Below are 26085 nucleotides of genomic sequence, written 5' to 3'. Positions count from 1 at the left end.
TGTTTTTCCAGTATTGTACAGCCCAACTTTAACTATATTGGATTTATCAAGTTTCGCATTTTTTGAGCAAACTGTGTTTCATTTCAGTATCTTGAGGCCAGGCCGAGTGTCCTATTTTTGGGAAAATCAAAATATGTTCTCTCTGGTTTATACAATGTGTGTCAGGCAAGTGCCGCAACTAGTGAAACAAAAGATCAATTGCATACCAAAACAATGAGTTTTCCGCTTTTCCCCCTGCGATTGCTTCATTTGGTGTGTGAGGATAGGCCAGCATTGTGGCATGGTAGCTGCTCACAATGTCGTGAGCGCCTGACAGTTCCTGGCCAAGAAGAACATCGCCATGCTGCAGCAAACTCATGTAACATGGATGCATGTGATTTTTTTTTTTTTTACTCTTTCATGAACTCAAGAGAGTCATCAAAAGGGCCTGTTTTGAACACGTGGACGACATCAAAATTTCAGTGACGACAGTGCTACAGGGAATCCCAGAGGAATCCTTTCAGGAGTGGGAGAAGGGATGACAGAGAAGGCTGGCAAGGTATATTTGTTGAATGAGAAGGGAAAAAATTGGAGTTTGTAGTTTGGATTTGAAACATTACTTTTGTGAGTCCCAGATTTGCCCATTAACATTATGTGTCATGATAGAATCTTCATTCGGCTCAATCATAATATTGCAAACTGCCAATCACACCAACGAAGCTATTTGAATGGTAAACAATTTCAAAATTGATTCGCTTCTCCATAACTAATATGCAAATATCCTCAAGTAATTTATTTGAAATGTAAACTAAGTATTGGTCAGAAAACTATGTGCCCAATTTGTGACGTGAACATAAAAAGAAGACACTTGAGGCTCTATTTCTGTGTCCAGTGCAAGTCTAGCACTAGGGACGGTCTAAATGCTTGACCAAATTTTGTCCTTTTCACACAAACGCACAGCTCCGCCCCATTAAATACATGAGCGTCAACACGACATGATTAGCTACCAATCAAGGAGAAACTAATGACACAAAGTGAGTTTATTAGAAACTGCAAGCAGACCTCCATTGGCAGATTTTTGAAGTGGCCACCTTTCTCCCACATGGTTCATGTCTGTGACTGTGGGTTGTGCGTTCAAAATTGGCCTTCTGCTCATGTTCACTATATTGTTAAGCGTAACCTGGCGTCTTAGCAGTTCCGTAATGATTGCACACACTTAAACCTGATTTAACTTCTGTGCAGAGTGTGGTGTTCGTCACGCGCATCAATAACACTTGAATGAGGAAGAAACAGTTGGCTTTGTTGCCCTTGTTAATAGCACTTTTCCCTCTGAGTAATCCAAAAAGATGACATTAACTAGTTTTGAGTTAATATCACTTATTATTATTATAGTATTTTAACCACTTTTAAAGAAACATTTATTGCGTAACAGAAATGCTTGCTGCAAACTTTACAGAATTTTTTTCATACACTTTTCTAGTTTCTAGGTTCAATTTAAAATAATAATAATAATAATAATATTCCCTTTATTAGTCCCACAATGGGGAAATTCGAGATTCGAACCCAGGCCTCCTGGGGAGACTGGGTCCTGAACGCGGCGCCTTAGACCACTCGGCCATCCTGGCAGCCGGCCATCCTAAAAGAGAGCTTTAAAAATTTAAAAAAGCCCACTGGAAAGTTAAAGAAATAAATAAATATCTGCCAACAAAACAAGAAAATTTGACTTGACAAGATTTTGGAAAAAAAAAAAGAAAATACTTGGGCCATATCAACCACAGACGTCATGAAATGAGTTTTACAATAAAATAATCGTTAAATATAGAAAACGCTTGATTTAAGCCTCACAGTTCTTAAACGTTAACTCGCAAAGCCAGGTTCAAATAAGATGATTAAGTAATAACTATCTTTAAACAAGCAGAATTATCCTGATTGACCATTCTATTTTGAGCAAAAATAAGATGGCAAAGAAAAATAAGGATATTTAGGTTAAATTTATGAAATTCTATCTTAAGATTTCACTTTTTGTGTTGTAAAATGTGCATACCCCACTGGAAGATTTTTTTTCTTCTCAAAAATCAGACAAATCTTACCAATTTGGTTTATTTCTAGTATGGATTTTTTTTTGCAGAACTCCAAATTGTCAGGTGCAAAAGGCCCATAATCAAAGAAAATACCCAAGGTCTGCCAAAATGGCGCAAAGCGGTCTGCCAAATCCCCGAAAACAAGCTAAACGAGGCTTGCATCTACACAAAAATCAAGGTGCGGCGGTTTTAACGCTTCAGTGCAGCTCGCTTGAGTGCAGCTGCATTGTCTACAGATATAGAACCCTTTGTCTAAAATTTTAAAGAATCTTCCTGTTTTTAAACATTCAGTCGTAACATAAAGGGCAAGCCCGCTTATAGCTGTATCCTTTCTTGCCTTTGTCTCATCATCACCCGTCTATGTGCAGTGTCTGGAGACTCGTGTTGCTTCAATGAGTTCACAAATTAAAAGGCATAGTGTGTGTCTCTTTCTCCCTTTTGCCTCTTCTTCAAAAGCACTTAGTTTCAGGAGCTGTAACAAAGTTCTTCTCTCAAAATCTAGATTCTGCTTCTCTTCTTCTGTCTGCCTCATTCTCCAGTTATCTATTTCTGTCCACCAGCTCCCTATATTTGTCAGAACACTTTCATCCCACACTCTCCGTGGGCTACTTCCTTGATGCAACCTCATCCAGATTGCAAAAACCTTCTCATCCCTGGCACTCTTGTTTTGTTTTTTTGTTTTTTTTTCTGTGACTACTTATCCATGATTGCAAAGCAAAAACTACAACCAGACATGTTGCCAAATGGGGTCAAGTGAGAGGAGGCACAACAAAGACAAAAGACAATCGAGCAGATTCTGTCTTTAGCGTGATAGTGCTGCTGTAACAGAGTTATGCAAGAGGCATTTCCATAGGAATAGTCCGCTTACGCAGTACATAAAGATATTCATTTTAGTTTCATCATTGAAGGGCCCACACTTGTGGTAGGTTCATGTGAGTGTGAAGGGCTATCTCGCTACACGTATCAACCCTGTGACTGACTCGAGATCAGCCTGACGTGTCAGTAAGTTAGCTAGACTCCAGGGCTCCACAACCTTGGACAGGATAAGCAGTATAGCTTAAAAAATGGATGGCATTGACACCAGTAAAAGTCAAGCTCGTGACAGCAAGCAATGTTTTTTGAGCACGCAGCGCGTTTATGGTTATAACTCGAACCTGATAACATGATCACACTTTTCGTTTGTTTCACGCCAATACATAACATGTACCGTTCATCTTTTGGACTGTCTATAATTGATAATTGCACAATTTTGAAGGATTTCTCTTTGCTGGCACAAATGTATTTATAGTCACTGTGCTACTTCCTAATGCTCCAAAGAAGGCATTGTGTTGTGCTGATGTGAATTTTGTTCACCCTATTTGAGTTTCAGACGAGAACTCCGGCATGCACAGTGGATCATTTTGATCTCGTGTGTTTGAACGTGTTCTCATTCAAATGCATTCTCGTTACCCAGAGAGCAGACTAATGGATATTTAGACCCAAGGGGTATATTGAAGTATTTTTTTAATGCCTGTTGTTATTGTAATCCAAATATGAATGAGAAATGAAATGCTCACTCTCTTCCTTTACTTTATTTCATGTGTTGTAAATAAGAGGGGTGGCAGTACAATAAATTGCAGTTCTTTCACACAGATAATGTCTGAAAAAAAGGTCTTTAGAAGTATCATCATAATGACCATTTTCTTCTTTTTATTTCAAATGAATAGAATGAGAACGTCTGAAGCAGAGAAATATATATATGATCTTACTGTTCATACACCTCAGAGCCCCATTGTTTTTATTGCCTCCATCTGTTTTGACTTTCCTACTCTGTCCATCATTTTGGTGGGATGTTTTCAATCACATTGCTTTTTTTGTTGTAAAATACACACCTAACAGCAGAACAAGCTAGTATTTCATCGTACTTCCTACAAAGGTTGGATCGGCCTATTTGAGAGGACAGTTTAGTGAAATTTGGAGGCCCTGTCACACAATCTCTATTCTAGTTAATCCTAAAAGAGTTTGATGGGGTTGAGGACAGGGATCTCTGTGTGCAAATCGTATTGTTTTCTTCCGCACTAAACTCATCCGTCCATGCCAAATCTTGCCTTGTGCACTGGGGCACACTCATGCTGGAACAGAATGTGAACGTCCCCAAACTGCTGGATGCATCCTAAAGGATTGAAGGAAATGTAATATGCAATATTAAACAATATAAAACACTTCCCATATGTCTTGACCTTGGAAATTCTTCAAACAAAATATACAACGGATAAATAAGGTGTGGTTCACTCATTCACTGCCAGCCCAGGTAAAATTAGCAATGGCAGCGAATAAGATCATATTTTCTTGTTTTATGGTGGAAATCACTAATTTACTTATATTTCATTTATTTATTTACTTTTTTGGGAGGAGGGGGTCTATAGGAGGCACATGCACCACTGCCCGTGGAATACTAAGCCAATGCCAAGAAAAGCTTTCATTAACGTGATGACCGAAGCTCGGGCATTGCAATTTAGCGAGGCTTGCTCACGGTTGCCCACTTAATGACTATATTTTGCGACCTTTCAGACCTATTTATTTTTTTGCGTTTATTTTTCAAAAATGCAAACTAGCAACAAATTTAGATATTTGAGACTTGAAAGTACTCCCAGACTCCCTCCAGAGTAGATTTTCATTACTCCACATACAGAATGCAAATGAAAGGCGCGCACATGAAGCCACCAGTTGATGGTTCCGTTCTTCTATAATCTGACTTTGCGGTATTTTCCGCTAACATGACTCAAACATTTACCGTTCCATTCTAGATTATTAATAATTTTGCATGTTTTCTCGTCTCCTGACAATTACACAGATGACAACAAAATTGGTAAACACTGTCAGCAGACAAGTACTACAACACAAAATAAACAGCTTGGGTTGTTCATCATCTAAATCCTAAATGTTTACTCCAAACAATATATTGTGCCTTTTGTACAGCAATACATAATAATATAATTAAGCCATGGCAAAGCACGCATTGAGAGACCATACTGTAAAAATGCCTCATAAACACTGTGATGTGATGTCAGGAGCCATTACGATGTCCTTCGGTAAATATAATTAAAATGCATAATCAGGCCCACAGGGTACATGATCTAATGAAAGACCAAATAATGTCTTTAAAACCTCTTGGGTACAAATATTTAAATGCAATTAAATACCCAATGACTTTTAAATCCAATTTACTGGTGAGATGAAAATATATATACTTGCCAGGTAATGGAAGAAGCTTATGAATGCTGGTTAAAGCTATACTCAATAATTTTTTTACCTTGTGAAACAAGACTGGATTTTTCTTTTTGTTATAGACATGCACACACTTGAATTTGTCTTAAATTACATTTTGAGAATTGTTTAAAAATAGTCATCATTTGTCACAAGTATCTGTGGGATTGTAGTTTGGCAATTAAAGCTGTTGAATATTTGTAAAGAAAAGTCACACTTCTAATTAATTTTGACCAACAATATTCCTCTGAGCAAAAATTGTCTGTTTCTATCAGAGATTTACGCGGTGCTATGACATTTACTTCCTGCTTTTTTAATTTTACTATCGCACACATAATAAATTTTTTGATTAAGTTGCAACTACTAAATTCCTGCTGATATTTCAAGTGCAATTAACTGTCAGTGTAGTTGGAGTTGTATTAATCTTTTTATCTTTCGTGTGTCACTGCAGGGCTCACCCCATGGCAAAGTTGTCACCAGCCAGCAGTCTTTGCAGCAAGTTGAAAACAAGATATTAGCTGCCATAAATGTTGGCAGCTTTAAAGAAATACTAAAAATGCAGTAATCCCTTGCCAGGATCATAATATCATAATTAGTAAGCTGCTCAGATGCGGGAATAATGGTGTTTATACTTATGTAGCAACAAATGGACCTGCTAATGATATATCATTTACATTTCGCAGACAAACTCTCACGCACACACGCAATCATACGCAAATGCTCATGCAGGTGATTAGATAATTCAAATCATTCAGACCATTTTATTTCCCGAGTTTCTGTAGTGTGCGTGCGTGCTTGTTGCACATGTGAAAAGTCTGAATGCTCTCATTGCGATTAAATGGGTAAGTAAAAAAAAAATTGGCAAGCGTGGGTTGACTGAGTCTAAAAATTTACACTATATTCTGGAAAGATGACAGTTTCCTTCTTTGATACCAAACCCTTAGCTTCTCACGCGGACATGTACACCTCACTGCAAGTCCATAAGTTACTGATTGAGCACCATGTGTATTTGCATTTCAAATTAAATGCGCTCCCTCATTTTCTTAAGACTCCAATGAGCAGCAGGTGTTCGTGACCTTAACCTAAACGTAGTGTAAGGCACAGGAAGATGCATCGCAATCCATTTACTCCCTCGTAACATAACCGGATGGAAAGGTTTGTTTCACTCCACACCATAATTGTTCCATGATCAGCCCACAAAGATAGACCCTCATCCTCCAAGCCACACACATCATCACAGATACACACACCTGGGAGATACGCAAACATGCAGACAGCTCATTAATATGACCGAGTGAATGACCTTGTGATGTTGCGCTCAGGCCACCTCTGTGGTGGACGCCACATCGAGCACAACAAGTGCTCCAGTGGCCGCCTCACTGACTTGACACCTCGGGTGTGTTGCAACATCCCATCTCACTGCGATGCACGTTTTGTGAGTGTGTTTTGGGGGGCGGGGGCAGACGAGCAATAGGAGATGGCAGTTGGCAGCTTGTTGCAATGACCCCCAGCATCACTGCCTGACATAAACGTGACACATTCAAGGGCATCTGCTAACCAACGCCATATCTCTAAACTATATAAAATGGAGCAATAGAATTACTCACGAGAAATATAGTGAAGAGAAAAATAATTTACTCACCACTGCTGTTATCTTCTTCTCTGTTGAGATGCATGACTCTTCTTAATGTCTACTCATTGAGGCTGATTCTCGCAGCAAAGATGAGCTCTTCGCCCCCAAGAGTGTCTCAGCTAAACTCTCATCCCAGTTTTCCTTGTGTTGTTGTCCTTTTATTGTCTAGCTCGGTTGACACGCATGGACGCGCCTGCACTTGTGCGTCCTCCTCCCCTTGCTGAGCTGGAGCAGGTAGTCTAGGTGATGTGGGGAGTCTGCGTGTATTTTTGTCCCTCTCACTTTGCCCCTCCGTCTCTCTTTTCCCAGCTCCGAGTGGCTCTCGGGGATGATTCTGAGGGTTTGAGGGAGGATCCTACAGACAGACGGGCGGGGTGACGTGAAGAAAGTCGGGAGGAGGTCGAGGCTGAAGCTGAGGCGACGGGATCCGCGCGCCCTGCATGCGCTGGTCATTTCATCTGTTTTGTTCATCTCCGCATTCTCATACGTGATCGCAAACGACAAATAAAGAACACACAATACACACAGCAATAAATCACTATTTACATGAATACATGCTCTTGTTGTGCAAGCTCAGAATGCTGATTCCATAACATGTTGCTTCCTTTTGAAACCACATTTTCTTTGAATGGAAAAAGAGAATAGCGTTTATCCTAAAATAAAAATGTTTTTTTGCAAGACAAGACGCAGTTTTAGTTTCCTCGTGTCTTCGGTAGTTTCTATTTTATTCACTAAAATTTGTAAGCTAGCTGTCTTCAATTGTCCTCAAATGGAATGATGGTGTTAATGTGGCAATGCGTGCGCGCAGAATGCTTTTACGCACAAAACAATGCGTTCTGACTCTGGGAATTTAAGTTATCTGCTTGGTGAATCCATCACGTGAGACAAAAGTGTCAGTCTGGTAAGCAATGCACGGCGCTGTCGTTACAATCGTCATGTAATTACAGGCAACATCCCGGTGCTGTCGATATTATAGCACATCAACTCACTGTTCACGTTCACGAGTGGCCTATGTATTAACGCAGTTTACCGGCGCCATCTAGTGTCCAATTCAAGGTAGCGGCGACAGTCACTCAGCTGTATGTCAGCGCATCATCTAGCAACGTTGTGGTCATCGTGCAGGTGATTCTCAGGTTTGTGCTTCTTCTAGTTGGGAAGTAGACCTACAGCCAACGGTCGGGAGCCCATGCATCACCAAATGTTGAATGAGTTACCTGCAATACAATGACAGGACTTTACTGCAGCCAACTGCTTTTTCTGCTTGCTGTTTGTTTGTGAGTCTTACTGCGCTCGTTTTTTTTCAGGAAGAAAACGATGCTTTTTTCGGTAGAGATCAGGCCACCGACTTGAGCATTGAATAATGTAAAAGTGAGATTGGATAGGCTTTTGTAGTTTAGGATCATCTATCGGTATGGAGAGTCACAGTCACCATCCTATCAGTTTTTAGCATTTGGCTAAATATCATTTTGCCAACTTCTAAACTTCCATGACAGTCTACATATTCAATAAACCAATTAATGAATTTATGGATTCAATCAGTCCAAAAAATTATTTTGTTTTATTGTTTAATGACTGCAATAAGAAGCACATCAGCATGTTTTGAATTTGAATCTGCTGCGACTGGTTTTGTTTGTTTATGGTCAGATGTAACAATCTGTGGTGTAACAAACATTTATATCAGATTAAATTTTAATACGGGTGATTAAATGAGTAAGACTCTTTTATGTTGTCGAATTTGGAATGCGAGGGGCAGATGGTGGGGAGAAAAATGCAGACGCCACACAAAAGGACTAGAGGCCCAAACATCAGAACTGTGAGGCGGATTTGGTAACACTTACACCCATTTGGAATAAAATACTATAAGTTAATGCAAAAGTTATTAGCATTTAGGTTGTATAGGTCTGGTTCTGATGGGTTTTTTTTGTCCAGCAAAGAAGGCCTTTTTGCCGCTGCCTTCCCAACGCTGTAGGGTTCCTGTTTTCAGATAACTGAAAAAAAAGAAAGAAGGCACGACTCTAAGGATTCAAAAAACCGTTTGCAGAAAAAAAAAACAAGTTGCAAGGAAAAGTAATAACGAAAATTGCTTGTTTCAAAAGAACGAGGTGATTCAATTCACGTAAATAATAACCCGAAACAAATAGCAAAAATGACGAGAGTAGCACTTACAGCTATGATACAAGACTACACGGACAAAACATGACGTCTAGATATTCAAACACTTGCAGACAATGGTCGTAAACAAGGTGAATAATCCGAGAGTGTGTGGTCGGCAAGCAAATCTTTAAATAGTCCATAGTGATTGAGTGAGATGAGCCACAGGTGTGTGGCTGGAAGGCATGCATCTGTGTCAAGCGTGGACGCGTGCTGGATGGTAACGCCCCCACTCCAGCTGGGTAGTCAACAAGTCATGACAAACACTTTAAGTAAACAATAATAGCACCAATTGTCTTTTTCGAGTAGTCCCCTCACGCTTCCTTTTATTGTAATGCAAACATGTATCCGCTAGAGGTCAGAATTGGTGTATGAAAGAAAAGTGAATGCCCCCGAACACCTCGCTCCCGTCATGTCTGTTATAATTTACTTTGATTATGAAGTTAAAATTACTCAAGGACGATAAGAGTCTAATATTAACCAATTAACCTCAAAGCCAATTTCAAAACATGGTAGAGTTGTTTTATTTGTCATGTTTGTGTTTAAAATTAAAATTAAACCTTTTGGAGACAAATTGTTGTTTAATATAAAAGACCCGAATGAACACTGGTATTCTATAGTTTAACAAATACACGCAATGCATGCAGAAGCAAGCAATACACTATCATTAGAGGGGGGCAAAAGTGGGTGTTGTTTTTGTAGGCAGCAACAATTCGATTGTATTAAGTATTCAGTCTGTATTTTTTATATTTACTCTTTTATTTTGAAGGAGGGCGTCTTTTTTCTTCGTTCTTTTTGCTTTTCTTCTTCTTTTTTTTCCGTGCCGTGTGTAGTTTAATTTGCCAGTCGATGTCGGGACGTGCGAATGAACCCTCTTGCAGAAATCCAGACAGCCGCAGTGGACTCGTATGATAATATGCTGGTTCCGGGGCGTCCCTTCTGTCAGACTCGGTACGCTTTCTGTCGCTGAGACAAGCCGAGGGATGTTCGGCCTGCCAGCACCAGCTCTCACACCTCTCGAAGGGAGCTGAATTGTTCGGCACAGCAACATTACCCAGGTAAGACCGACTTTTAATAGGATTATTAATAACAATAACAACATGAGAGAGTTGAATCGTCGGTAAACGCACCGCAGATTGGGGCATCGGCGTTTCTCCTCCAGGGCATCCTGGTGAACGGGGGATGCTGATCTGCTAATCCAGTGAATAAGTGTTGTGCATCCGCGCAAACAATAGGGCGGCTCGCCTTGCTCCTATTAAAACACCAATTGAACTTCGGCAAAATATGCTTATGGATGCTCCCAACCAACGTAATCTACACTTCACGTTGGTCCAACCGTGAGCATCTTTGTTGGGTAATTGTACGCATTATCTTTTTCCCTGGCCCTGTGTATCGCATTCATTTTCATATTGATGACCCTTTTCCTGTAACGTCTTAATCAAACGATTGGTGAGTAAGATTATTTACATAATGAGCTCATTCACGTCTGTCCATTGTATAGATTTCATCTCTCACACTCCCACACACTTCATGATCAACCAAATGAATTGGTGAATGGATTTCATACCTTTTTTTCTTTCCAGATAGATATACTAGATATAGGTTTTGTACTCATTGAAGTCTAATTGATAATTGGTCCAACAAAAGAGATAGATAGAAAGATAGATAGAAACGTGGTTTTCATTTGTCTTGACATGTGTTTTTAACAAATAAAATCCATGTTCACCACTGGCTGAGTGTGTCAGTGCCCATGGGAACATGGGGATGGCAGGCACTTGCTGGCTTGTTGCTTGATCTTCATTGTTCGTGGGGTTGGAGTCAGACACAGAGTCATTATGAGATTTGACGTCCAAAGTGTTTGTCCTCTGCTTCATTTTTAGAGGATGATTCCACCCCCGCCTGTGTGATAACAGTGAGTCACAACATGGCTTACAGACATCATGGTTTTCATTAATTCCATTTCCAGAGATTGCATACAATATTTTGGATGCAAGACAGCCAGTGGTTATTTTGGATCAGCCGGGCTGGGTCATGGGCGTGACCAGGCGTGTTGGATTGGGATTGTTGGGTTTATCCCAAAATGGGTTGAAGGCGACTCCGCTGATGGGTCAACATTGACGCCACTGCTTGTGTACTTTTCTGTCAAGTACGTCACGAAAAGGAGACACTCTTTTTTTGCTAGCTAACTCATCTCTCACTCTCACTCTCTCTCTTCATATATATATATATATATATATATATATATATATATATATATATATATATATATATATATATATATATATATATATATATAATATAATATAATATAATATAAAACTGTGCAGCACTGTGGACGATGACCTCTCAGTACAGACGTCGTAGGTTCAATTCTGGCTCCGGCCTTCGTGTGTGGAGTTTGCATGCTCTCCCCGTGCCTGCGTGGATTTTCTCCGGGTACTCTGGTTTCCTCCCACGTTCCAAAAACATGCATGGCAGATTGATTTGACACTCTAAATTGCCCCTAGGTGTCAGTGTGAGCACGAATGGTTGTTTGTCTTATGTGTGCCCTGGATTGGTTGGCAGCCAGTTCAGGGTGTACCCGCCTACTGCCCGAAGATAGCTGGGATAGGCTCCAGCACCCCCACAACCCTTGTGAGGAGAAGTGGTACACATAATGGAAGGATGGATATATAAAACCTGAGCATACAGACAGTGGAATGAACCAAAGAGCGGAAATTATGTTTGATTTAAAAAAAAAAAAAAATCTTCTTTTGGAATAAATGCTTCCTGTGCTGTCATCTGCTGGTGTGTTAATGGTTATATTTGTTTCCAGTCAATTAAAACTGATGTGAATGCTCAATGAAACAAACTATTGTCTCTCACGCATGCCATTTTGAAAATGTTCTAGGGTTGGACTTCCACTGCTGATGAGTGACGTTGCTCACGAATAATATGCCAAAGCAAAAAATAAATAAAAATGTTTGCACAGTTTGGTATGAGCGTGACCTATACAGACCCATCTCTTTCACGCAGAAAGAAAGTAGGTTTGGCTTTCCAGGCTTGGCATCCACAAACAACCCCTGGTTGACGTAAACATATATGTGCACGTGGCTCAATAATAAATTAATGCGCGTCTTGTTGATGCATCCTGCTGGGATAGAGGGGCATAAACTTTGAGAGAAAAGAGAAAGGTCCGTCCATCCCCACAAATACAAAAATATTTTGAGTTATGTTCAACGGATGCCAGCTAGCTGTAAAAGCTCGCTTTTGCGTACCTTCTAATCCAGTTATAAAGCCAACCTCCGTGCGTGTTTAATGGAGAACAAAGCCACTGCTTACACGTCATCCGCTGATAGTAAAATAAAATGTGAATGAAAATCCACTTATGTTTGAAGACTAATGTCTACACCCACCACCCACTTTATATATTAGCAAATAAAGACTATTCATTCTTACCTGATGGCGACATAATGTACATCAGTGACATTAAACTGATGCATTTCGATTTCTAAAGTGACAGCTACACATTTTGCCCGCAGCTAATATGCTGGTTAAAGAAATCTGAACTGTGGCCTATATTACGAGTCGTGGTTCCACGGGGTTTGGGTTAAAATTGCGGGTGGTTGCTGGAGTGAGCGGAGAACTGAAGGGGAGTGTGAGGATGAAAATGATGTTGACGGAGACAAACATGACAAACCCTTAGGAGTGGGAGGATGTGCGTACACATGCTGTATTGAGAGCGGGTTGCCAGGTTGTATCCTCCACCTCATTCCCATCGGGACCTTCACACATCGTTCCACCTTTTCTGCTAATAGCGTGCCCCGCTTCTTCTAAATCATCCCTTTGAGAATGTCTCACTTCCCTACTTAGTCGATAGTTTGTTATATAGCACCTGCACTCAAGGACAAACACCTTCCCTGCAGGCTGAAGTGATTTTATTAATTCTCCAGCAGGAGGATACGAAATTGGACTCCAGGCGGCCAGGCAAAATGCCAACCATGCCATACACTTGAACAATATTGTTAAAAAATAATTAAAAAAAAATCAAGTTTGACAAAGCAAAAGAAATGAATTAGACTTTGCTTTATGATTGGTCCTGGCAAAGGGAAATCGTTTAGATATGATATAGTATGATGCTTTATAATATATTCTTGAAACCTTTGCTCCTTCATTTTAGGATTAATTCAGTAGCTTTCCGAAAAGAACGCACTCTAGCACAAGGTGGAAGTGTCGGATTTGACATTTCCCTTCCTCATAGTCATGCAAGATGGAAGGGAGTAATAAAATGACATTAACTTCTTTCAAAATGAAACATACTGCAGAAACTACCCAAGTCAGCCCTTTTTTGCACAGCTCTTCAAAAGTAATTGAGCAAAGCTGTGGATTTCTTTGCGATATGTATTTCTGGAATGGCTAGCTTCTTTTGATTTCCTTTTTTTTTTTTTTTAATTGAGACTTTGCTGCGGTTGAAATCTGGCAAACACTAACAATTAATTTGAGAATTAAGTTTGCTGTTTTCGAACTAAAGACGCTCTATTCTGGAATATGGCGATTTATTATTACAAGCAGGTACTAACAGAGAAATCTCAAGAATCAAGGTGAGATTATGTAGATCAGTCAGGAAAGGGTCCGTCTCTTTTGCATTTCTTACCCTTGACGGTACTCAAGATTTGTGAATACCTGCTCATGTTTCATCTTACGCCTTAAATAATTGTGACAGGTTCAAAGGGTGTACTCTAGGTAACACTCAAATAACATGCAGAAGCAATTATTATACACGTAAAAAGGCAAAATAAGATTAAAGCAAAAAGGACTATAACATAACTTTTTAAGGAAAAGTAAACTGACTGGAAGTCCTGTATACGATCATTTCTGGTGGCTTGTGTCAACAATTGCTCAGAAAAAGGCCACTGGCTGTTTGTTTGATAAAGCTACTCTGAATATGTGCACTTGGGAATTGGACTTTGTAGAAATCCACTCAATATTTGAACTTGATTTTGCAATTCATTATTTATAACATCTTCCCTGACGACGCTTTGAAAGCCATTAACATGAAAAAAGTCAGTCTGGAGAGTTCTTTTGTCGCTTGCAGTGATTGTTACATTCCTCGAACCATACACTAACAGCAGCTTTAGTGAATCAACAGCAAGAGCAATACAAGACAAAGTTTTCAGTTTTCATTTCACCCCCTCGCCTTCCGGCAGTTAGCTCGGTACCATTCCGGCCTCGACCCTCTGGCCTTATTCATAAAAAATTGTCGTGCCCCGATCACTGTCCTTAACCACCCACCCAAACCTCCGAAAAAAACATTTGTGCATGATGCCGCACAAGATATGCTAATGGAAGAGGTTTATTTATTTACCCTGGCTTAGTTTTTCAGCGACCCTTCTTTCGAAATAAGCAATTTCTTCTCGTAGTTTGTCAGTCCAAATGCGGATGGCCCTGCATTTATGTGGGATAACATAGAGCTGCCAGATTTTACCGAATGCTAATTTGGTATGCATCAGAGTGGCAGCCGCTATCGAGTGCTTTAGTTTTCCCTCCAGTACCTCCGTACGGGTTTCGGGAGGTGGGGGGCACGGCAGCCCTGATGGATTCCGTCATAACCGATCAGGGAAGAGAGTCCCGCTCATGAGTGAGCAGAGACAGTCAGCGTGTCGTACAATTCACATTAGTTCTCGTTGCTACTAGCTGCCTTCTTCACCATTGCACGAGCCGCTAATCACATTATGTGTACGTCAGATGGCTTGCGAAGTCACTGGCTTACTATAGGGCCGTCGCTAGTCATTTTGGGGCGTACAGTAACCCCACTCCCTCACACACACGCACACACACTTCCAAAATTTCTATTAGTATATTCATCCATCCATTATCTGTAACGTTGCTGGAGCCTATCACAGCTATCTTTAGAGTTTCCAATCAACCTGCCATGCATGTTTTTGGAATGTGGGAGGAAACTGGAGTACCCGGAGGAAACCCACGCAGACGCGGGGAGAACATGCAAACTCCACTCAGGAAAGCCGGTATCGAACCCTAGCCTCTGCACTGTGAGGCCATTGTGCTAACCAGTCGCCCACCTTTCCACCCCTATTATTATTATTATTATTATTATTATTATTATTACACATCCGTACATCCACCTGACTTGTGTGCGGGCAGCTTGGAATCGGTTCCCACTCTCTGATGGTGTCTATGCCTGCCCTGTGACTAGCTGGCGACCTGTTCAGGGTGTGGTGCGCCTTTCGCCTCCAGCACCCTCCCGCGCCCCTGTACAGGATAAGCGGTGTGGATAATGACATTATTATTAATATTATTATTATTATTATTATTATTATTATTATTAGCTTACGAGAAAATTTAATTACTGATGTTACAATTATTATTATTATTATTAAAATAATAATAATAATAATTATTATTATTATTATTATTAGCTTACGAGAAAATTTAATTACGGATGTTACAATTATGATTATTATTATTATTATTATTCCTAGTTAGCTGTTTCAAGAACATGAACCTACTGTTCTTCTGCATACTAAAATGCAAATAAAAATAAATAAAAATATTTTATCCCTAAAAAATATATTCTACCGAATTCTCATCTGCATACTCAAGTATTGCAATATTCGGTTGCTGCTACCACAAATTTAAGTTCCCCAGTATATTGCCGGAGTTCTATTGTTTATTTAAAAAAAAAAAGCTTGCTTCCAGTCCCAGTGATTAAGCTGCGAAAAAATGCCCCTCAGAATTACATTCTGTATAGTAATTGATTAATAATGACAAATTTGCTCCTCAAAGAAAAAAACATACTTACGTTAGTTACGAGCCTTGTAAGAGTCAACGTGAATTGTATATCAAAGGCTTGTAAACCAATAACTAAAACGGCATTTTGTTAATGATCTGTGTAAGGGTGCATATCATTTTCTTTCTCCTTTTGAGTCACAGGGTGACATTAGTAACATCCGACCCCCAAAATCACAATGACACCTTCCATCTATTCTCTATCCTCCATTAACCTGTAGTAAATGTATTTTAAAAATAAAATAAAAAATGTTCAAGACCTTTAATTTGAATACTGATAGAATTTCATTATTTTTGTAGTTGACTCATTATAGGAATATGCACTATATATATAAAATCAAACAGATGCTTTCAATTCCCTTGTGTGCTGACATTCCTTAATAATGTAGACTGTGCACATGTTTTTCCTTCGCTTTCACAGCATTTTCATGTTAATGAATGCGTCAAATCAGTTTCATGCTGACCAAATCAGGTCAGATTGGCAGCAAAATGCCAAAATGAAAGAAAGAATAGAATCCCTCATCCCAAAGTGAACGCTTGCTGAAAAAGGAACCCATTAATAGCATGGATAACCTTCAGGAAGCGGTAGGAAGCAAAGCATCAATGTTTTCCTTCTCCACATTTGTCTTGTGTGAGCCGCATTTGTTTTAATATATTATCAATCAGGGACATGCTGGGCCCAAATTTCAGCTCTGGAATTTGAGATCGAGGCTCAAAAGACGGGATGCTAATAACGGTGACTGTGATTTTAGTTCCCAGCATTTTTTCATGGAACACAATATAACATAATGAATGTTGATCACTTTTATCCATTTTTCTCTCTAGAGGCATCTCTCATCTCTCCCCATAAATTTTGCTCTATGAGACGCAGTGACGTTAGAACCACAATAGTAATTTTCCCAGCCGAAACAACACACTTGAGAAAACCTGACTTGTTCAAAAGCTCTGTCAGGTTGTCAGCAAATTGGTCATTTATGAGTGTTGAAAAATTAATCTGACAACTGTCCTCTGCCTATATGGGAGGTGCCGTACAATACATCGTCAGTCTAATGTAATAACTAATTTGACGTCATTTAGTTTGCCAAACATAAAATTGAAAGATTCAGTTCTTATGTTTTTCACAAACACATAACCAACATATTATGACGAACCCTTTCTCTTTAGGTATTCTATCACCGTTATTGTTACTGAGTTCGGCAATGGAGTCGGTTAGTGTCTGCATTTCTTTCCGGAGCAGGAAACATTAGCATTTAGATGTGCAGAGAACATCACCTGCTGCTTTTCATTGCTTGGGCTGCTCAGGGGAATTGTCATCAAGTAAATGTCCTCCTGTCGGGTGACACATTGTACTGTTTTGTCAATAGATACATTAAGTAAATGTATTTCAGTGATACTTATCATTGCAGCACGGAGAATGCAAATTGGCCCGAATGTTAAAGCCAGACGTGTTTGTTTATTGACAACCAATGGCAGCCCAGCTTTGTCGAAGGCATGCCCAGAAACATATTCGTTGAAGACATTTTTTTTGGGAAGCATGTAGCAGTGAATATAATGTCGAAAAGAGATGTTCCCATCAAATCAAGATCATGAAGCCTTTTAGAGCAAGCAAATTAAATGGACCATTATATCCAGTTAACACGGTTCATTGGTGAATTATCATCATTTGCAGCGTTGAGAATTTGCGGGCTAAATTCTTTTTTTGGTTAAAATTAGCCCGCGAGCAAGAGCTCACTATGATAATGCTGGCACAATTGTGAGTGCAAATTTCATTACCATGATGCCTCGAGGCGGAACTATGGGGTTACAGCTGGAGTGCAGCATTTTAAAAAGCAGTAAAGCTGGAAACTGCCAAACAACCACTCCAACAAAAACATCATTGATTGCATTTTGCTTGTTGGAGGCAGCAACTTTTTTTATCATCTGTGAATTACATTTGTCAATTAGTGGAGCAGATCTGTGTATATGGCGCATGCAGAGAAAACAGCAAAAACAAATACCGTTACCACCTCATCGACAACGTTCCCAAGCAACTAAGTGTGAGTTTCTTATCAGAAGCTAACGCTGTTTATTAAAACCAATTTGTGCGTCCACAAATTTCAATCTAATTCTGCTTACCTTTTGACTATGTGTTTCAGACAGTGTCGTTTGTTGGCTAGATTCTGGTTGGTTATTATCAGCTCGTCTCCCAGCCTAGTGTTCAAGTTGGAGGGATGCGGGCTGTCATCATGTCAGCGTTTCCCCCTCTGTATAATGGACAGGCATTAGTAGTGTTTCCTTGCACTTATATACATTTATACTGTGTATATTTGCATGCTTTTTATGAATGTCTGCTGCTAATGTTATACATTAACGGCTACATTACGCCGCCGACTCTGTGTGATCTATATCTTTGCTGCTGTAACTGTCACGGGCCGCCGTACGGCGAGGAAGAGGAGGTGATGCAATCGCTGTACGGCGAGAAGGAGGTGGACCCAAAATGCGAGGAGGCAGGGATAAGGGTAACTTGAAGGGATTTTAATTAGTGACAACCGAAGGGGCAAACCAGGGTACATGGACAAACCAAGGGGCACGGTGCGAAAACAAAAAAACAACTTAAACGTGACTAGACTCGTGCGAGGGTGATAACAAAAACTGGGAGAAATACAGAGGGACGTGAACGAGGGCGGAAGCAATGACAAGTACATGAACAAGAACTAAGAGAGTCGAGGTAGTCCGTAATCGAACGGCAACAGGGAGCAAAGCGGGGTAGTCCGAAGGGCGTAGCGGGAGCAGCGATGTCGGGAATGAAGGGCATGGCAGGAGAAATGCACCGACAATGGGTTGTCGGAGTGAGGAGTTTAAATAGTCCAGTCATTAGGGGAGCAGATGGGAATCAGGTGTGTGAGGCTAACGGGCAACAGGTGCGTGGCTGGTGGGGAACGAGTGCTGAAGGGAACGCCCCACTCAGCTGACCAAATAAACAAAAGGAGCACATGGCAGGAAGGTGAAGAAAATGACAAAAACACTGACATGACCGACACGGATCATGACAGTAACACCTCCAATTTCCCCATTGTGGGACTAATAAAGGACATCTTTATCTTTATCTTTATCTTTATCTTTATCTTTAGCCCCAATTCAGAACAGCTTGCTCATAGACACATTTTAAGAAATAGGCAGATTATAACAAAATAATTTCATTATATTTTATTCAATTTTAAAGAAGAAAGAGATTGAATCTGAGAGGACAGCCCTCATTTCACTGAGTCCATTTCATTTTCTTCCTTGTATTTCTATAGTTTTTCTTATTTTTGTGGTTTATTTTGTATGTTTTAATATGATTGACAATTTCTTATTTTAGATTCAAATTTGAACCTTTTTGTCTTTTATTGGTCTGAATCATTTTCATTTTATTTCAGTCTCTGCCCCGCCTGACCCCGGTGAGTCATCCAGTTATATCTTTGCCCACCATACTGTGCCTTCTTCAACCACTTTCTGTCCAGTCTCATCAGAATGTTGGTCCGTGTTGCCTTTCTCGTAGATTCTGAGCTTTTTCGATTTTTTTAAGTTCCTGGTGATATGTTCCACTGCTCAATATATGCATGTATGTCCTCCTTTGGTGATGAAAAAGTTAACAGGCATGTGCCTTCCGGGGTCTTTTTCTTATTCAGTGTCTGTACATGCAAGTCGTTGTTCTGGAGACTCAAGCAAGTATATTGCTATTAAGCAGGTGTGTATCATAAAAACGAAACATTTCTTTTCCAAAACAGTATGGGCCCTATTTTTAGAAGTGCAGTCGAGCTTTGTGCATGGGTGGAGTTTTCTTTGATTTGTGGCTGTCTATGAAACATAAGGCCTTATGAATGCTTGTTAACACCATCGATGAAAAAAAAAAACACAGACCTGCACGTTTTACAAATATTCATTTTATACTGTCAACTCAAAGCACTGGCTCTACACTAACTGTTGCATTAACAGCCTCACTATTTGAGTTCTCCAAACCACATGATCAATTTGTAGCACATAAGGTACAGTCATGTCAATATTAATTGTCATGGGATGTATGGAGCTGGTGAAGAAGCGCACTCTTCACACGAAAATCAATTCAACCTCGTGACGCAAGAGCTGTGCAGTTGCATACACAGTTTGCAGTTAATAGTGCAATCTTGTTGCTTCTACAGACCCATAACCTGATATTAGCTGAAAAATCAACTGAATGGCCTGCCTAATGAGAAGCTAAATGTCAAGGCAAAGATCCAGTATGCGGACAAAAGAAAAGAAACGAAAGGTGGAATCCATCTGTTGCCATCTAGATTTGATGCATTGCATTCCCCGGCACTTGTAGCAGTTTGTAATGGAATTGATGTTTGCACCACATTAAAACATTAGAAAAATGCTTCTTGACGCAACATATAATCCCGAAAAGTTTTAATTATCCTAGTCGAGAATAATTATTTTCATGTGAGCTGTTTAATGTCTGTGTAAGAATACAATTTTGTGAAGTGTTTGACTGCTTTTGTTGCTAGCAGTTGCTAGCATTATGGACAGCGACTCAGCTGATTTCACAGACGGCTTGTCTTACATATGACAGGAGATTAATGTCAAATCCAGGCAGTTTACTGTTGCCAGACATTGCTCATCTTCAAGCTTCAAGCTCTTCTTTCAGTTCTTCCACTGATTATTTATATCTTGAGTGAAACAAATGGATCTGATCATTTCTCATTTGTGTTCGCCTGTTTTAAAATAGTTTGTGACTGTTGGATTACTATTACTATTCAGTGTACTAAGCAAGACGGTGTACGTTGGGGTCTCAATTTGACATTTCACAATTGACATTTGGAGGAAAGTGGACGTCAGTGGTTTTCATTATAGCATGGAGAGCAGTGTGTAGGTAAGATGCCGTGAGAAGGGTTCATGCCCTATAGCTTGAAAAATCCCTGTTTCCTGATGACCCTGAGCAAGATGAGCAAACTCCACTCAAGAAGGCCGGAGATGAAATCCAACCCTGCTCCTCTGCACGGTGTGGCCAATGTGCTAACCAGTCGTCCGACGTGCCGCTGTAATTTCCACTAGTTCAATGTAAATCCCCATAATTCATTTGTAGTGAGCACAGGTGGGTAAATGGAGCCCTCTCCAAAACACTGTCTACGTACGGTGTAAATTGTAAAGCAAGCGCTTGAGTCAAAATCTTCTTGGGTCCGGATTGACAAGAAGTAAACCCACAGAGGAGCATGGGGAATATTGGGAGTTTCTCAGCACTTGCACTTTCACTCATTTGATCAATTTTTAAAAATATTCTTCCTACTTGAGTGGGAGAAATTAATAGCATTTTCTATCATCCTGATACTTCACAAGATTCATAACTTGACTAGCATCCATCATGAAGCACCATATTTCAGCCACTTCCCAACGTTTGTTGTTGTTGGCTGTTGTTGATTTTTCTCGTGGCGATTTTATTGTTGTGAGCCAGAGCATCTTAATTTGTTCTAGGCTTTAGAATATTACACCCTCAAGAAAGAATAGTTTGTCTTGCCCTACATGCAATAGCTCACGTTCGCGTGGGATATCGATGGCTATTACATAGATTTGTCTTTCGTCACATAAACATTGTTCATTTGTTGGCGTTTTTGTGCATAACTTCATATTCCATTCAAACATTATCAAGCTCACTGCTGTTGAGACTTATTCAGTCAAAACTACTGAACGCAACATATCACAGAAATGCATCTAGTCTTAAGTAATATGTTTTACTGGGTTTTATGCGAATTACCAGCCAAGCATCTACTTCCTATTTACACAGGTGTGTGCACGTCAATGTATCTTAGTTGATACCGCATGATATAAATGATACCAAGGTCCATGATGTGGATTTAGAACAGAGTGACAGTGATGTGATGTAAGGGGATTGAAACGACAGATCCAATAATCCTGATTTCTGTCATCACGGGATTGGCTCGGTTGTTAGCTCGGGTTGGTTTGCTGAGACAGACCTTATGAGGCCTTTCGCATCCTCATGCCATGTCCTTTCCATCCTTTATGACCTCTGGACCCTTTCATAGGGATTGTGAAATTAGTAATCAGCGCGTCATATTGACTGAGGCTTTGTATCTGGTGGCTGTCATCTTCGTCATTGATTTATTTCTCCTCAGAATTGACCTTTGACTAAATGAATAAGGCATGATTTTTTTCCTCATTGGGTAATTTGAATGTACTGATAGGACATATGACTCGTCACGGTCTCCATAAATAATACTGCATTTAGTCAGACGTATGGTTAGGAATTATGTACACACCACAATCAATATAACTTACCATTCACATTTAGTGGAATCAAAAGTAATCAAATTCCACAAATCATACACACTTCATTAACAGTAATTAACTAGTAATTACATATGTATAGAACCATGTCACACTGTTTAATGCAGGGTCCCGGGCATTCGTTTTTGTTTGTTCAGTCCATCATTATAACATCAGCAAACGAGAGATTTCATTGCATCCGCTGAGTGCTGTCATGATATTTTAGATTACCTATTGGAAAATCCCCAAAAGAATATTAGCAACTAGGGATACATTTTACAAGTCAATGTTAGTCAGAATCTGAATCATATTTATTGGCCAAGTATGTTAAAAAGCATACAAGGAATTTGTCTCCTGTGGTACGAGCTACATGAGTATTGCAGCAACAAGCTATGATGACGAAGATGTGACACATAAGCACAGAGAGTTTTTCCGTGATGGAATGGTACCCTTATGCTGAAGTTCGGACCAATGGCAGCTGTGCAAAGGATGCGGAGAGTCATCAAGAAAAACAAAGAGGCTAGTAGAGTGGTAATTACAATACAACAATTCTAGAAAGGTAATAAAGGTCTTGATTGTTGACACTGTGCAATTGGACAGTGTGCTGGGCAGCTATGGCTCTTGAGTGTTCAGCTCCAAGTTGTTTTTATCAAAGTTATTCAGCATGAAAATGATGATGCAGTATTTTTTTCTTGACTTTTGATCCACAACTATACGGATGACATGTTATTTTCTAATAAAAATCGGAAGAGCTTATTATCACGCCTGCAGGCACTGACAAGCCCGCTGATTTGCAGTTTCTACAACACATTGTGAGGGAGAGTTCCCCAAAGAACTCTTAAAATAGCTTTGAATCATAAATTACATCGCAGCCCTGCCTCTTCTGTCAAACTGCACTTGCTACTGTGACTATTGTTTTCTTGTTTTTCTTCATCAACATACCTTTATAGTTGATATTATGGGACTTCCTTTTGCCCTTTCAGTCTCTTAAAATCCAATGCATTTGGAGGAAAAATACTGGGCCGATTATACAATATGAAAGAACACATGAATAGATGTGTTTTGATTATTTAAATGCATGAGACAGCAGTTGGTGGGATAAAAAAAAAAGAAACTACAACAAAAATGTGATATATGTGCATGTTGACCAGATTTCAGTCTTCCCTTCAGACTGTGTGTGTTTCCCTTGGGTTCAGTAAAGCATGAAGGATGCTGGGAGGTAACAACTCCTGCTTAACCTGCCACTGCTTCACAAGGATTGATGTGACAGATTCACACCAACGGCTCACTTGCAGAGCATTGGGATGCAACAGCAAGATACTTTGGTAGATATTATCACACTGTCAAGCAGATCTAAATTCATAATAGATGTGTATATATATAAATATATATATATAAATATATATATTAAAGGTCTGGGGGCATTAATCGAAAAGTGTGATTTTGATTTTGGCCTCTCACGCTCATCTTATATACATTATAATCGGAGAAAAACAAAGTTGCCTTTCTGGAGTGGCATTTCTTCAAATGATGAATATTCACAAATACACTGTCGGAACAGATCCAGACTGGTTATATAACATTACCCAAATTTTACATTTTCTTTAGAATCTGAGAATAATGTGTCATATTAATCATATTTACTTAATCATAACATCCTTATTCCACTCTTCTTATTGTGTAAATGAGTACTCCATGCATACCCGACACCACACTCCCCCAAAGAGGTCAAATATATTCTTCTTTACCTTTGTTACTAATTTATTTTAGGTATTCATTGAATTTTTATTGTTGTACCAACACACATTTCCACATATAGTGTGCGAGAATAAAATGTTCAATGTGCAGGGCTGAATCGTCATGAGGGTATGATGGTAGTTTGGAGTTGTTGAGTTTTGGTAGTAATTACTTAATGCATTTTGAAATCAATGAATTGTTATTTTTATTTATCCTAATTTCAATAAAAATAAAAAAATGTTTTATTCTAACCATAATCGCCCAGATACATACACACACTTCCAGATAAGGAAAATGTCAACAGCATTGGACAGGACTGATAAACAACACCCAGCCTCTTTGTGTCCGTCTGCCATTTGTATTGTGTTGCTCCTCTCGGTGCCTGAGCAGTCACTGTCTGCACAATTACTCCTCTGCGTGTCATCTGGCCAGTGGTGATAGGCACACAAACAAAAACATTACTTGTATTCATGCTCCATCTGAGGATGGGTAGACATGCACAGGTTTCATTGGAGAGTCCCATTGTTGTGATAGAGGACTCAAATGATCACCTAATTGTGTTTATGAGAGGCAAACATGAGAAGCCAGGGAGAACCTGTTATTGTGGTTTGAATTTTCTCTAGTCTCGGTTGTACTTGATTGATAACTGGAAAATTTGAATTGTGTGAATCGAAACTGATGAATATATTTTACCTTCGGATTTATCAGAGGGGCTGTGTAAGTGAGTGCCCGAACCCAAAACTTATTGCAGGATCCTATCTCCAATCCACATTAGCATAACAGAGTTTACCTCTAACTCTCAACTACACTTTGAGGTTTTTGCCTTTTGCGCAAAGATCAGGGGTGTCAAACTCAAATACACAGTGGGCCGAAAAGTCAAACTTGAACAAAGCCGCAGGCCAGCATTTAATTTTTTATAAACAATATAAATGCAGATTTTTTTTTTATTGAATTTTTTTATGATAACTGGTTTTCTTAATGCAATATAATGTTTAGTTTTTAAAAATAAATATGATCATTTTGAATATTACTGTTATCATATAGAACGTAAAAGGGTATATTTGGTATCGCCAAATATAATTACACTGCGGGCCAGAGTTTGACACCTGGGCTTTCGATACTATCGCTGTCTCCTTCAAATCCGATGAATATTCTTCGCGGATTTCATGAGATTCTGTCAACTTTTAAGACTGAGCGATGCAATCTGGTTCTTGCTGTGGTATGATATACTTTTATGGAATTGAGTTTTTTGTATTGTCCTGTCAAACGCAAATTATGAGGCAATGGCCACATGTTTTTTTACCTCTGGTCATTAACCAGAGGTTACCGGTCTCAGCAGTTTGGAGTTGGTGCCATGCCCTTATACAAGATTAAAAAGAGCTGAGTGAGGTACGGAAGGTGAAGGCCGTGAATAAGTAACTAGTCTTGAATAAAAGATCACACTGAATGAGGATTACAAACCAGCCGATGGACAGATTTTAGAGAGATCTTGGTAAAATATTTTGAAAAACATCTGTGAGACTTAATGTAGCATTCTGTGATTCTAATTTGAACCATGAACATTTTCGTCACAATTCACAGGTCAGTCTAACCTTGTGGGTATCAAATCCTCAGCTGTTCATTTTGTGTGTTTATAACAACGAGCTAAAAAAAATAATAATAACATAACAGAGGCTGTGTTTTGATTATCACTCTGTTTGGATTTTAGTTTTGTCCATGTTGGGTTTCCTCTCAAGGGATTCAATTTGAACCCATAAAGATTTGTGTTCAGGCTGCTTTTGTCACTTTAAATTGAACGTGTTGTGTCCATGATCCTGGGCAACTATACACATACAAAGGAGAGAAGTTTACTCTTCATAGTTGGAATTGCAAGTGTCCAAACTTACGAAAATAGTTTCCATCGACACAATCACTCTATTTGAATGGAAAATGTTTATTCATTGGAAGGGTCTTTTTGATAATTGGCTTAGAACCTTCTCTGAGAGACTGAAACAAGAAAAAAAAACAAAAAAAAAACAGGAGTTGCTGTGGAAACGGTCAGGGGTGTAGTTGTGCTTGAGATGGCAAGATGGACGTTGGCAGGCACAATGAGAGGGGAGTGTGCAATGGGTTTCTGTGGTCCTGTGCCATTCGCGCTGCGAACCAACTCTGCCTTCCTCTCTTCCTGTCTCCCACAACGCTTCCTTGTTGTTG

General features: G+C 39.6%; 2 protein-coding genes across 3 annotated transcripts in view; one reads left to right on the top strand and one right to left on the bottom strand.

Annotated features, from left to right (window-relative positions):
• syt7b (synaptotagmin VIIb) overlaps positions 1-8015 on the bottom strand; it is a 106453-nt gene extending 98438 nt beyond the window's left edge. Inside the window, exons 1-2 of the mRNA XM_088296957.1 lie at positions 7970-8015; positions 6949-7419 (exon numbers count right to left, since the gene is read on the bottom strand). Of these exons, the coding sequence (XP_088153083.1) occupies positions 6949-6982 (34 nt within the window). The 5' untranslated portion in view covers positions 6983-7419; positions 7970-8015. The remainder of the gene's footprint in view (positions 1-6948; positions 7420-7969) is intronic.
• A 1889-nt stretch (positions 8016-9904) lies between these two features.
• Positions 9905-26085, top strand: part of apba2b (amyloid beta precursor protein binding family A member 2b) — a 42563-nt gene continuing 26382 nt past the window's right edge. For both annotated transcript variants that reach the window (XM_088295784.1, XM_088295783.1), the window contains exon 1: positions 9905-10148. The gene's annotated coding sequence lies outside the window, so the exon portion shown is untranslated. The remainder of the gene's footprint in view (positions 10149-26085) is intronic.

This window comes from Idiotropiscis lumnitzeri, chromosome 5, assembly GCF_059441095.1.
Source record: "Idiotropiscis lumnitzeri isolate Australia: NSW breed Sydney's pygmy pipehorse chromosome 5, RoL_Ilum_1.0, whole genome shotgun sequence".
Classification (NCBI taxonomy): domain Eukaryota; kingdom Metazoa; phylum Chordata; class Actinopteri; order Syngnathiformes; family Syngnathidae; genus Idiotropiscis; species Idiotropiscis lumnitzeri.
The sequence above is the reverse complement of the archived record's forward strand: the minus strand, read 5'-3'. Positions and strand labels throughout refer to the sequence as shown.